The 13,646-nt window shown below is 38.4% G+C and overlaps 2 protein-coding genes across 2 annotated transcripts; both read right to left on the reverse strand.

Moving 5' to 3' along the window:
- On the reverse strand, positions 1–2,784 carry LOC137709940 (F-box/kelch-repeat protein At3g06240-like). The gene is made up of 4 exons (XM_068448919.1): positions 2,687–2,784; positions 778–2,465; positions 589–637; positions 1–500 (listed from the first exon to the last, which is right to left on the reverse strand). The coding sequence occupies exons 2-4, from the start codon at positions 2,431–2,433 to the stop codon at positions 304–306; spliced, it is 1,902 nt and encodes a 633-aa protein (XP_068305020.1). The 5' UTR covers positions 2,434–2,465; positions 2,687–2,784; the 3' UTR covers positions 1–303.
- A 2,123-nt stretch (positions 2,785–4,907) lies between these two features.
- Positions 4,908–11,144, reverse strand: LOC137740979 (uncharacterized). The gene is made up of 3 exons (XM_068480822.1): positions 10,820–11,144; positions 6,200–6,904; positions 4,908–6,097 (listed from the first exon to the last, which is right to left on the reverse strand). Exons 1-3 carry the CDS (start codon positions 11,142–11,144, stop codon positions 4,908–4,910), a joined length of 2,220 nt encoding a protein of 739 aa, XP_068336923.1.
- Positions 11,145–13,646: the final 2,502 nt, after the last annotated feature.

Below are 13,646 nucleotides of genomic sequence, written 5' to 3' on the forward strand. Positions count from 1 at the left end.
TTACACAGAAGTGCCCAATCAGTTGAAAAGGGCTGTCAGACCTATCAGAATGAAGGCACAAATTAGGCTCTATAATGCTTTGCCTTGATAACACAAACAACTATATTGTGCCCTTCGGCCAAAGGACACACTCATAAAGGGCACACATAAAATTATTGTTGCTACATTGTTGCTATTTGTCTACAAGCACATATGTTGGTGCTCTTTGGCCTCAAAGGGCACACAATAATTTATTGTGTGCAGTGCCCATATTTTTTGTAGTGTGCCAAGTGCTATGCATATATATGCAACCGGAGAGCTTGTCTAACGACCGATTTCAGCAATCTTGGTCCAAGATTTCAGAGATCTGTCATCGTAGTCTATTTCATACAATGCAAAGTGAGTTATGGGGAAGGTCAAGCTAGTAATGCTCTCGTCGAGAATATTAACAATTTCTCCAGCTTTTTTCCTTTCTTCTTCCGTCAACTTCCCGTAGAGGAGACTCAAATATGGCATAGAACCTGCATCAAATATTGCACACACGCAGATTACATACGTACATTCCCGTCAACACTTTAAGAAATTAAGTCACGGTAAACAACAACTTACTGTTGTAGAAACCGAAATGGTAGCTCCAACGTTGGGCATTTTCAAACAACTAAGAAAAGAAGGTGTAATGATAAGTGAGTCTATTCAAGCTCAAACCAAAACGAGAAAGATGAAAAGGAAACAAAACAGAACAAAACAAAACATCAAGAAAATCAATATGTATTAAAAAGGGATCGAGAAAATATATACCTCTCGATCCATCAATAATGAAACACACTGGTGATAGTAATTCTTAGTAACCACCCGATCAACTTTAGCAACGATGTCATCCATAGGAGCAAATCTAAACTTGTTAAGGGCATCCTCACGACTCATCATCTGGATGGATCCCAGGATGGGGATGTGAGGTTCGATCTCCGGCCCACCAAACTCTGCCTGGAGGCCCTCCATCACCTTCTTGATTCTATGGGAAACATCAGCCGGTGGAATGGCCCAAACCGAATACGAGTACAACCTCCGGCAACTTTCCCTCTTCCCGTCTACCACCACCATCGCATCTTCATCTTTATCTGAGCAAGTATTCTCTATGCTCTTAAGCTTGTGGCTGCGTCCCATGACCGAAACTATGCTATTCACATAAACAATAATACTATCTTTATCTTCTGTTTCAATGGGAATATGCTTAAGCTTTTTGGTACAAAGATTAAAGAAAACTACGTGTCCATCACTGTCAACCATAAGCCACTCATCGCCCCACAACGCCACAGGTCCAGACCTACGTATCTGATCATCTGTGCCCTCAATGGTCAAGTGTTTTGTCCAAGCACCCTTAAAGTCATCATCCATCACCCACATTTCATAAGGTTCAGGATATCGACGATGGTCCACACTAAGGGCAAAAAAAGCAACTGATTCATTCCAAACAGTAAGCTTCAAATAGAGGTGATTCGACCGCACAAACTGTTGGAGCTCAGATGGTAAGGGTATACCGTGAAATACCTCACGACTTGTATCGAAGGAAATGATCAATTTCCCATTCGCATGGAATCGATGCCCAACTCCGTCAAATGGACATAATTCCTTATCTTGCTCAATTCCCAGCCAATAACACATTCCCTTGAAGGACATCTGGAAATCCTCAGGCCAAAACAAAGTAGTTTCGGTTTCTAAAGAATCTGTGTTGATCTCTTCCCAAAAATCACAACCCATGGTGTATACTACTGCCTTGTGCCGACTAAGAAATGTCCGGCAGTCTTCATCTACCTCTTGAAAATAAGTAGTAAAGGTCACAACTTTGTACTCATTAGACATGGGATCATAGCCAAATCCAGTATGAAAACCAGTTTCCATATGTTCTTGCCGATCGTAATCATCCGGCTGGTCCAAGGGCCACATTGGAAGGCATGGCTCATCGGGAATACGATTGAATTCCCCAATTCCGGGATTGCATAAAACTAGGCCACTCTCACTAGATAGTAAAACAATGCCATTGCAGTGGCCTTGGATACGAAATTGTTGTTCCGGCACTCCGATATTTTGAATCAAAGATTGAGGAATAATGATGTCCTGGACACCAACAAGAGAGCAGCTATTGCTATGCTCGTCATCAGTATTATCATCGTCTTTGAAAAACTCAAGAAATGATAATACTTCTTCAGTCTCCTCCTTCTTAGTGGTCTCCTCCTCCTCCTCCTCCTCCTCATGCTGCCGCTGCACTACTAATCGCGCCAAAAAGACGTGGAGAGTGGTGAGATTGTTGTTCGCGGAGTTGGAGAGGTGCTTTGACAGAAAACCCGCATTGTTGATGAGAGCAGACCACCATTTAGAGACACATTTGAATCGCATCAGAGTTTTGGGAGGCAGAGTTAGTAGGATTTTCACCAACATATCTTGTCCCATTTTCATTTTGCCGCTGCAACACTCCTCGCGCTCTCTCTCTAACGATAAACAACAAATTATGAAATTTTTTTAATTAATATTTCTAAGAAGAAAAAATCACAAACAGTAAACTAATTCAGATTTTAGATCAAATCTTTGATTAATTCTCGGAAGCAAGGTCCAATTACATACATCCTGATCTGCGTGTGTGCATATCATCACCATAGAAACTGATTAGGATTAGTAAGTAAAGATTTTAATTACTTGTTGCAGAAATTACCGGAGACGAAAGAGACCCCCGCCGGAGAAGGAGTCGATGGAGGCCGCACCTGCTGGTTTTGTGTTCTGCTCTACGACAGTGATGATAGACCGAGTGTGAGAGATGTGTTTCTTCAACCCTGTACCTCAAAAGTTGGGCCCACATAATATCATCCATTGCTTTCTTTGTGGGCCTCATGGAACATGTTATTTGATTTTAACCCGAGTTCATTTCTTCTGTCACATCGTGTCAACATGGCATAATGTGGATTATACCTTGATTTTAGCCTGCATTATACTATGAAGATACATTATTTGAAAAAAAAATGTATAATATTTGCATTTCTTAGAGTAGATCTGAATCATGTCAATTTTAATGTATTGAGATATGCATTCATTGTATCTATATTTTGGGTAAATATCAGTTTACTACTCTTAAGTTTCGTGATTTTCAACATTTGGTACATAAAATTTTTTTCGTCCCAGAGTCATATCTAAAGTGTTAATTTTGGGACAGTCTCATACATCCGTTAGTCAAACTATTAACTCTGCCTTTAACTGATGATGTGGCGCCTATGTGGACAACGACTGTACACCATGTGTCATGAAGGGATCCACGTGGAAATTAAAAATTCAAAAAAATAATTATTTAAAGAAAAGTTAAAAAAAAAAAAAAAAAAAAAACCAAAAGCAAAACCCAGATTGTCTTCCCTAAATCCCCCCATGCCCACCTTCCCACCTCTATCACCCGCAACCACTTCCCTCCCCATTGCACCTCTATCCCACCTTCTCCCATCCCCCATCATCCCTCCCAAAAATCTCGTCGTCGCCACCCGAGCCCACCTACTTCTCCCATCCCCAAAAATCCCGTCGTCGCCCTCCTTCTCCCATTCCACCATCCCTTCGAAGCCGTTGATGGCGAGGTCTAAATCCTTGAGGTTTTTGAGACGACCCAGTGAGTCGAGAATCTCGCCAACTAAGCTTCACTCGGTGAGCTAAAGCACCTCAAGGTTCGTCAAATTGCCGAGCTCGACCGGGATCCGACCCGAGTGAAATAGGTTGTAAGAAAGGTTGAGCATTTTTAGTGTGGAAATGTTGCCGAGAAACGGAGGGATGGTGCTTTCGATGAGATTGTAGACGAGAGAGAGGACCTCGAGTTTCTGGAAGCGGTCTAAGGAGTCGGGAATTGGTCCGGAGAAATTGTTTCCGGTGAGGTTGAGGTATTTGAGGTTAGGGAGAGTGGCAGGGAGGGTGCTGGTGAGAAGGTTTTGGGAGAGGTCAAGGTGCTCGAGATTTTGACAAGGGAAAAGTGAGGGAGGGAGGGTGAGGAGGGAAGTGGTTGCGAATGATGGGGGTGGGAGGGTGGGCACGGGGGGATTTAGGGAAGACAATCTGGGTTTTGCTTTTGTTTTTTGTTTTTTTTTTGTTTTTTTTTTTTTGTTTTTTTTTTAACTTTTCTTTAAATAATTATTGTTTTGAATTCTTAATTTCCACGTGGATCCTTTAATGACACGTGGCGTCCAGTCATTGTCCACATAGGCGTCACATCATCAGTTAAAGGCAGAGTTAACAGTTTGACTAACGGATGTATGAGACTGTCCCAAAATTAACACTTTAGATATGACTCTGGGACGAAAAAAACTTCATGTACCAAATGTTGAAAACCATGAAACTTGAGGGTAGTAAACTGATATTTACCCAAAATATAGATACAATGAATGTATATCTCAATCTCTGAAATACTTCAAAAAATGAAATTAAACTAAATTTTGGGACGGAATACAAAAGGTCTACCGATTTACTTTCCATATTAAAGACACATTTGAATTGCATCAGAGTTTTGGGAGGCAGAGATAGTAGAATTTTCACCAACATATCTTGTCCCATTTTGTTGCAACACCAGTCGCGCTCTCCCTCTAACGATTTTTTATTTTTTATTTTTTGGACAAGAGGTAGGATTTCATTAAGGGCAGAGCCCAGAAGCCAAATAGCAATACAAGGAAGAAAGACAGAACAGGTAGAGCACGACACAAAAGCGAGGCTGAGTTCCAATCTACTATCTTTCCCAAACGCAGCTTCCAAAGTTTTATTGGGGGGGGCAGTGGCGGATCCAGGATTTTAAACTCGGGGGGTCCCAATAATAAAGGTTAAAAAATTTATAGATAAAAATAACATTGAAAAGTTAAATATAATACATTTTATTCAAAAATCATTTGCATAACAATATTACAAGCTATAAAATCCTAATTCAAGCGTCCACGACGAGGTTTCATGGTCTGAAAATGTTCCATGATAGCTTCATTACCAATACATGAAAAAACATCTTTCTCAATGTAAACAACTAAGCTGTCACTCAACCATTGATCTCCCATTTTGTTGCGAAGTGGACCCTTAATGATATTCATAGCGGAAAATGCCCTCTCCACTGAAGCAGTTGCAACCGGTAAAACCAAAGCCAACTGAACAAGCAAATATACATATGCAAATGTTCGATGCAACCCTTTCTCCACCATTTTCTTAGCAAGCTCATTAATTCCCCGCAATTGAGAAAAATCATTATCAGAACGCACAAAATGAATGTAAATATCAAGTTGATCTTGAAGTGCCAATCTATCTCGATCCGTGAAATCTTTAGGATACATATGAGCAAGGCGAACAAGCTTCTCTTTATCAAAAGCTACAAATGAATCATTCGGACTCAAGCATGCCAAGCAAATAAGCAATTCGGTATTACCTTCAGCGAAGCGATCATCTAATTCTGTAAGTTGGAAATCAATGATCTCGAAAAAGAGCTCCACTTTGTAATGATGATGATTGGTCTTTCTTGGAGCCTTACGCAATGACTTCCCTTGAATGACATATAAATCATCCATATTAGGCACCTCAATTTCATGTTCAATACAAAAAGATGATACTTTATCAACCAAAAGATCAAAATTTTCATCATTCCTCATGCAACGTAGTTGTTCTTTACATGTCTTGACTAAAGCCATTGCATTCACAATCTCTTGACCTTTTTTTTGCAATGCTTGTGACAAATCGTTTGTAACTCCTAATATGGATTTCATCAAAAAGAGGAGGAACACAAACTCAAAAGATTGTAAATCTTTTAATAACCTTTTTGCTTCACCAGCACTATCATTGTAGCAATCTTCAACAATCATGTCAAGCACATCCACCACAGATGAGAACATTGTAATCAAACTAATCAAAGCACCATAATGTGAATTCCACCGTGTATCCCCAGCACGTTTGAGACTAGTTTCTTGATTTAACCCTTGCCCCGTTTCAAGACAATCATTTTCAATAGCTTTCAAGAGATTTTCTTGTTGTTTCTCTCTAAGTGCATCACGACGCTTACATGAGCATCCAACAACATTTACCAAACTATTAGTCAATGTGAAAAAAGCGGCAACATCGGAGTTTTTCTTTGCTACGGCAACAAGAGCTAATTGTAGTTGATGAGCAAAACAATGAACATAAAATGCACAACTTTCTTCATCCAAAATTTTTTTTTTAAGGCCATTGAACTCACCTCTCATATTACTCGCACCATCATAACCTTGACCTCGTAGGTTGGAGTAGCTCAAGTCATGTAGTTTCAAGAACTCATCAATGGACTCCTTTAGTTTACTTGAAGTTGTTTCGGTAACATGTTGGACTCCCACGAACCTTTCAATTACTTGACCTTTGTTGTCCACATAACGCAAAATCACCGCCATTTGCTCCTTTGTTGAAATATCACGTGATTCATCTACCATTATAGAAAAGAATTTACTCTCTTTCACTTCTTTCATAATAGCCTTAATAGTTTCGAAGGCACATGAATTGACAATATCTTTTTGAATTGAATGAGCTATTAGCTTGAGATTTCCCGGAGCATTTTCCAACACAACTTCCTTTATTTTCTCATCATGATCTGCAAGGAATTGCAAGAGCTCTAAATAATTCCCCCTATTATTCGAAGTGACACTTTCATCATGGCCACGAAAAGGAAGGCCTTGTCGCAACAAGAACTTAGTGCAATCTATTGATGCATTCAAGCAAAGACGATATTTCATACACTCTTCTTCTGATTGTTTGATCACAACTGCTTCAATATGTGTCTTTTGGTTCATTAGATAACTAGCCGCTTCTCTAGCTTTATTGTGGAAACTACCAATAGGACCAACATGTTTGTCAAAACATTCTCTTGCATTCTTCCATTTCTTAAAGCCTACCCCAGTGAAGGCATCGCTTCCTAATTGTGAAAAGTTGATTTTAAAGAGATAGCAATGAAGACAAAATGCCGCATCTTTAGATATACTATACTCCAACCAATCATATTCTTCAAACCACGAAACAACAAATCGTCGCTTTTTCTTTGCATGCAAAGTGTATGGGAACTCATACTTTGTAGGCCTACAAGGTCCCATTTGCAAATATGCTCTGCGGACCTCATCTTGAATATTAGAAGGATAGTCCTTCATTCGAATTCTTTTTCCCGGGTCTCTCTCAAGATTATTAAAATCAATGTCACACTCAATTTGTCTTGAGCTCGAACTACCCGAACAAGTAGATGGTGCTATTGGCTTTGGCTTGAAAAATCTTTCCATATTTCTTATTTCTAAACTACACATTTAACCAAAAACACAAAACATATACCTATCAACCAATAAACAAAAATTCCTTATTTCTTATTTCTAAACTACACATTTAACAAAAAATACAAACATATACCAATTACCCAATAAACAAAATTTCCATCTAAATTCTAATGATCAAATGAGTATAAACATAAAACATATCAACAATCATATCAATAATAGACTAAAAATCTTCATCAATATCTAATATAATTTAATTGAGATTAGATTAGAATACCAAAAAACTTACTTGAATTGTGAACCAAATAGTGGTGACCTAGAGATTTGGGGAGGTATGATATTAGAGTAATAAAATTATAATATGGGATTGGGTGTGGGATTTAGAATTTTAGGGTTTTGAAATCTGAGGAGTTGGGGATTGGAAATTGGATGAATATGTTAAAGCTGGGCATTGGGGGAAGCAGAAAAGAAATTTGGGTGAATATGTTATTGGGCATTGGGGGAAGCAGAACAACGGGAAATGGGGGAAGGGTGGGACAGTGGGGAATGATGTGGGTTAGGGGAGGGATTTAAAATAATGGGCAAACACTTTGGGTGGGATTTAAAAAATAATTTAAAACAATTGGCCAAAACTCTGTTGTTTTGGGCCAATTATTTTCTTTCTTCTCCGGTCATCTTCTCCGATAAGAAGATGTCGCACCTGCAACCTGCACTGCATGAGGGGTCCCCAGAAAATTTCTAGTAGCGATTTAGGGTCGTCGAAGGGTCCTGGGACCTCTCAGGTCCCTCTGTGGATCCGCCACTTGGGGGGGGGGGGGAACCAGAGAGGATGGGGGCCTTATGACCCAAACATCAGAATGCATCCCTCTTTTACATTGCAAAGCAACCCAATCGGTTGCACAATTCGCTTGACGAGGAACCACCGCCAGTTAATCGAATGAAAACGATTGGAGAAATTTCGAATTTGGATTAGCAAGGGAAAAATGGTCCAGTTTCCGTTCTTGAAGTCACCCTTGATGTTGCTGATGAGCTCCAGAGAGTCGAACTCAAAGACCATATCCTGAAAATTGTTGTGGGTCGCTGGCGGTGGATTATACATGAAATTGATTAAGCTTTTTAATTAAGATTTCTAAGAATAAAAAAAAAATCATATACAAGATGTTGGAAAAAGCTATGGAAAAACTGCTATATATTTTATTATAAATGTAGACATCGAAATTTCAGTAAAATAAATGTTAACCAATGTATTAAAATTACAACATTTATTTACTTCACCAACCTCACACACTTACTTCACCAACAACATCCACTTACTTCACCTACAACCTCCACTCACTTCACCTACAACCTCCACTCACTTCACCAAAAAAATGAATGGTGGTGATTCACTCTCAAAGCCTATAAATAGGCTTCTCCATCAAGAGGAATAGGGGGGGACCAAAACCTTGAAGCCTTAAAGTTCTAAAGCTCTCAAGAAAATCCCGAAGGATCAAGAAAGCACTCTTTGTTCTTCGTCAAATCCTCCTTCAAGATCAAGCCCCAACGGCCCTTGAAGAACTCCCACCAACTCAAGATCAAGCCCCGACGGCCCCTTGAAGAAAGTGTTCATCATTCATCATCTGTTCATCCTAAGATCAAGCCCCAACGGCCCTTTGGATCAACAACCTCAACAAATCCACACATCCAATCGTTCTTCAAGACTAAGCCCAAACGCCCCTTGAAGATCTGCTCATCCATCAACCTTCAAGATCAAGCCCAAAAGCCCTTGAAGAAATCCATACACCCATTCTTCAAGATCAAGCCCAACGCCCCTTGAAGATCCATTCATCAACTGTTCATCCTAAGATCAAGCCCTAACGGCCCTTTGGATCAACAACCTCAACAAACCCATACACCCATTCTTCAAGATCAAGCCCAATGCCCCTTGAAGATCCGTTCATCAACTGTTCATCCTTAGATCAAGCCCCGACGGCCCTTTGGATCAATAACTCATCCACAAACCTACACCCTACGAAGATAGAATCAGAGGACCAAATTTGAGAGAGATCGTAACCCCAAAATCATTAAACACAAAAATATTATTTTTGTACGCGTATTCTTGTTTCTTGTTTCAGGAATTTTTCGTGTTCACAATAAACTATTAAATAACACACAATAGAATCTCTATAAATGCAAGAAAAACAAGGAATAGAAGAACCTTAAGATATCGAGGCTAAAATTTAATTCTATAGCCTTAAGACAAGATTGCCCCTCGGTGGTGCCTCAAGGTTTGTGTTGGCAAATGTCTCCCAGGATACAATGATGATTCTCTTTGCGAAAGTAGCACTCCAATCCACAAAGAACAGCGAACCAAAAGTGTTTAAAACCCTCTCTTTCTTGAACACTAAACTACTCTAATTTCTATATGATTTATGGATGCAAAACTATATCTAAAATGCTTGACTTGGTGGTCTATTTATAGGCATTAATATGCCCTATTTTCAAAGGATGCGTCTGCTTCCAAAGGATAGAGGTTGCGTCTGCTTCGAAGTCAAGGGATGAACCCTTTGTTGAATCTTACATCTGTTTGCAAATGACAAAAAGCTGCAACCTTTGTTCAAACATACACAACCCTTGAAAATCTGCCGGTCAAACCTTTCCATGACCATTTTCCATAATAAAATAAAATTAAAAAGGAACAATTGCATATTGCAATATATAGGCAGTCAAAGACTAACCCACTTTTCCATTTTAATTTTCATTCACTTGAATATTTAATATTTAAATATTAATAATACTAATATTTAAATTATTAAATTTCGAACAATCCCCACATGAATGAAAATTAATAAAATTTAATGCAAATGAAGATGCAGACACTTAAAGAGAGTTTAATTGGACAAATACCGTATGGGGAAAGGTAGCTTTTGGCTTTGAACCTTCCTTAGTGAAATATTATCGGATTTACTAGCTAATCAGTGAACGCAATGTCTTGAACTGCTCAGCCGTTGATGTAAACCAAGACAATAATATTCACACAGTATTCCTCCTAACACATATGATTCTACGGTTGTGTTCATTTTGGCCCTAAACAATTCCGAGTAATCTTGAGTGCTTTAGAGAATTTAGCCTTATAATTCTCATAGAAACGGCCACTTTTCACACTCATGTAGGTGATATCCCATGAAGAGTATCCTGCACAATACCCCACTTGTTATTTCCAAGTATAGGAATCATTGAAAGCAAAACTTATCCTAAACACGCTGCAGAAAGCACTGTTTCATCATAGGACATGGGTTGGAGATTATCTCCGCAGTGCTCCCATTGAATCATCCACAATTCGGTTGTCCCTTTTGAACCTAGATCTTGGGATTTCCAGTCAACTAGGTTGGGTTGCCATTATGGCGATTCTTAAGATGTAGGCTTTAAACCCATTCCCCTCGATGATTTATAAACTTGCTCTCTAGTCAAACCTTTAGTAAACGGATCCGCTATATTTTCTTTTGACCTTATGTAATCAATGGTAATTATACCACTTGAGAGAAGTTGCCTAACGGTATTATGTCTACGACGTATGTGTGGAGACTTACCGTTATACATATGATTTTGTGCCTTTCCAATCGCTGATTGGCTATCACAATGTATACATATGGCGGGCACCGGCTTCAGCCAATTGGGAATATCCTCTAAGAAATTACGAAGCCGTTCAGCTTCTTCCCTTGTTTTGTCTAAAGCAATGAACTCAGATTCCATAGTGGATCTAGCTATACACGTTTGTTTAGAGGATTTCCATGAAATGGCTCCACCTCCCAGAGTAAAAACATATCCACTCGTGGACTTCGAGTCTTGTGGATATCCAGTTAGCATCACAAAAGCCTTCAAGTACTGCTGGATATCTTGTGAAGTGCAATCCATAGTTCTGTGTAAATTTCAGATAACCAAGAACCCTTACAATTGCCTTCCAATGATCCTTTCCAGGATTACTCGTGTATCTACTCAATCTGTTAACTGAATATGCAATGTCCGGACGTGTATAATATGTAATGTATATTAGACTACCAATTATTCGTGCATATTCACTTTGAGATATACATTGACCAATATTCTTTGATAAATGCAAATTGACATCATATGGTGTTTTTGCATGACTACTTACATACTTACTAAATTTTGTAAGTATTTTCTCAATATAATGTGATTGAGATAAAATTAGTCATTCAGACATTCTAGAAATCTTGATTCCTAGTATAACATCTGCAACTCCCATATCTTTCATATCAAACTTATTAGCCAACATTCTTTTGGTAGATTTAATAATCTCATGGTTACTAGCAATAATTAGCATATCATCGACATATAGACACACAATGACATATCCCTCTTGTGTGTTTTTAGTGTAAACACATTTGTCACACTCATTTATTTTAAATCCATTTGACAACATTGTAGTGTCAAACTTATGGTGCCATTGCTTAGGTGCTTGTTTTAAACCATAAAGTGATTTAACAAGTCTACATACCTTTCTCTCTTGGCCATGCACTATGAAACCTTCAGGTTTTTCCATATAAATTTCCTCGTCCAAATCACCATTTAGAAAAGCAGTCTTGACATCCATTTGATGAATCTCAAGATTATGAATTGCTGCAATAGCAATCAACATATGGATGGATGTTATCCTCGTGACTGGCTATGCATCAAAATAGTCTAAGTCTTCTCTTTGCTTATAACCTTTGGTGACAAGTCTTGCTTTGTACTTGTCAATAGATCCATCTGCTTTCATCTTCCTTTTGAAAATCCATTTATAACCTAAAGGTTTGTTTCCAGGAGGAAAATCCACCAATTCCCATGTATGATTTTGCATGATGGATTCAATTTCAGCATTAATAGCCTTTTTCCAAAATGGAGCTTCTGGAGAGGATATAGCTTCCTTATATGTTTGAGGCTCATTTTCTAATAAGTAAGTAATCAAAACAGGTCCAAAAGACGTTGATATCTTAGCCCTCTTACTACGTCTTGGTTCTGATGTGAAATATTCTAACACTCAAATTAAAACCCTATGATTGTAGTATATGAAAGTAGGGATCGTTTTAGTTCGGGGATTAGAAGGGATGCTAATCTACTCTAAACTGACTTAAAAACACAAAACTAAACATAAAAACACTTTAGACTTATATGACTCAAAACAAACTAAAAAGACTCAAAACAGCACAAAATAATCAAATAGACTCAAACTAGACTCTAAACGGTGATTTGGACGAATTCTAACTTAACTTTGACTCAAAACACTTAAAAACATAAATTTGGACAGATTCTAACTAAAAGACACAACCAAGTAAAAGGGGATTGGATTTTGGACGAAATTAAGGTAAAAACAAGCAGATTGTAAAGACTCTAAACAACTTGGACGAAATTAGGGAAAAATATGGGTGATAAGCTAGCTAGAGGGTCCTTCTCCACACATGACACACTTGCATACAAATTGATTTCCGGTTGCTTTTCCAATAAACCATGAACCTCAACACCCCAGATTAACCGTGAACAACACTAATTAACCCTCAGATTTTCCTTAAGTCATTGAATTGGATGGAATACGCATCGGCAACCAAATTATTCTTCAATAGTTCCCTACATGAACAACATAATAGAGATACAATCAAAGATCATTAAGCTTTGTGAAAATCATAAGCATTGACAAGGCATTCGTAACTATGAAAAACATGATACTCTTGTTAGGAATTTACTTAACACGATCGTGACTGGCAACCTCCACTACTTATAAATATAAGTTCATAACGATTAGGTGAAACTCCCTTATATTTTAGTATCAAATTCATGCATGCAAACTAAGCGGGCCCTCTTAATCAACACACTAGAATAAGTTCTTAATCAAACAGTTAAGTAAATTGTATTCACGATTTATGATATCACAACTGAAAGTAATCAATTCATATTGCAAATATAATCATGGTTTCAAAGTCTCCTCTAGCTAAAACAAGTTTAGCTCCTCATGTTCGCAAAACAAAGATAATTAAACTTAAACATTAAAAACAAAGATAGAATACACCTAGAAACACTCCAGGTGGCTCATTCTTCCTTCCTTGATGCGCACAATGGGAATTTGTGTGAATTTAGGCTCTTGAGGTGTGGCGGATGGTGTGGTGTGAAATTGTGGTAGAGGGTGGTGGTTTATGAGTGTTGCGGCATCATGTATTTATAGGATGAAGGGAAGGCACGAAATTGGGCTGAAAAGGAGATGAATTAGGACTCCAAATCACCGAAGAACAAGGACACTTTCAATCAGATTCCAAGGAAGACAAGGAATGGTCCTTGTGGCAGATTCTAGAACTTCTAGAGGGGTTACATGTGGCATAAACTTATGGCACGAAAATAGGGCTTCTAGAACCTGATATTTAGGTG

Source organism: Pyrus communis, chromosome 1 (assembly GCF_963583255.1).
Source record: "Pyrus communis chromosome 1, drPyrComm1.1, whole genome shotgun sequence".
Classification (NCBI taxonomy): Eukaryota; Viridiplantae; Streptophyta; class Magnoliopsida; order Rosales; family Rosaceae; genus Pyrus; species Pyrus communis.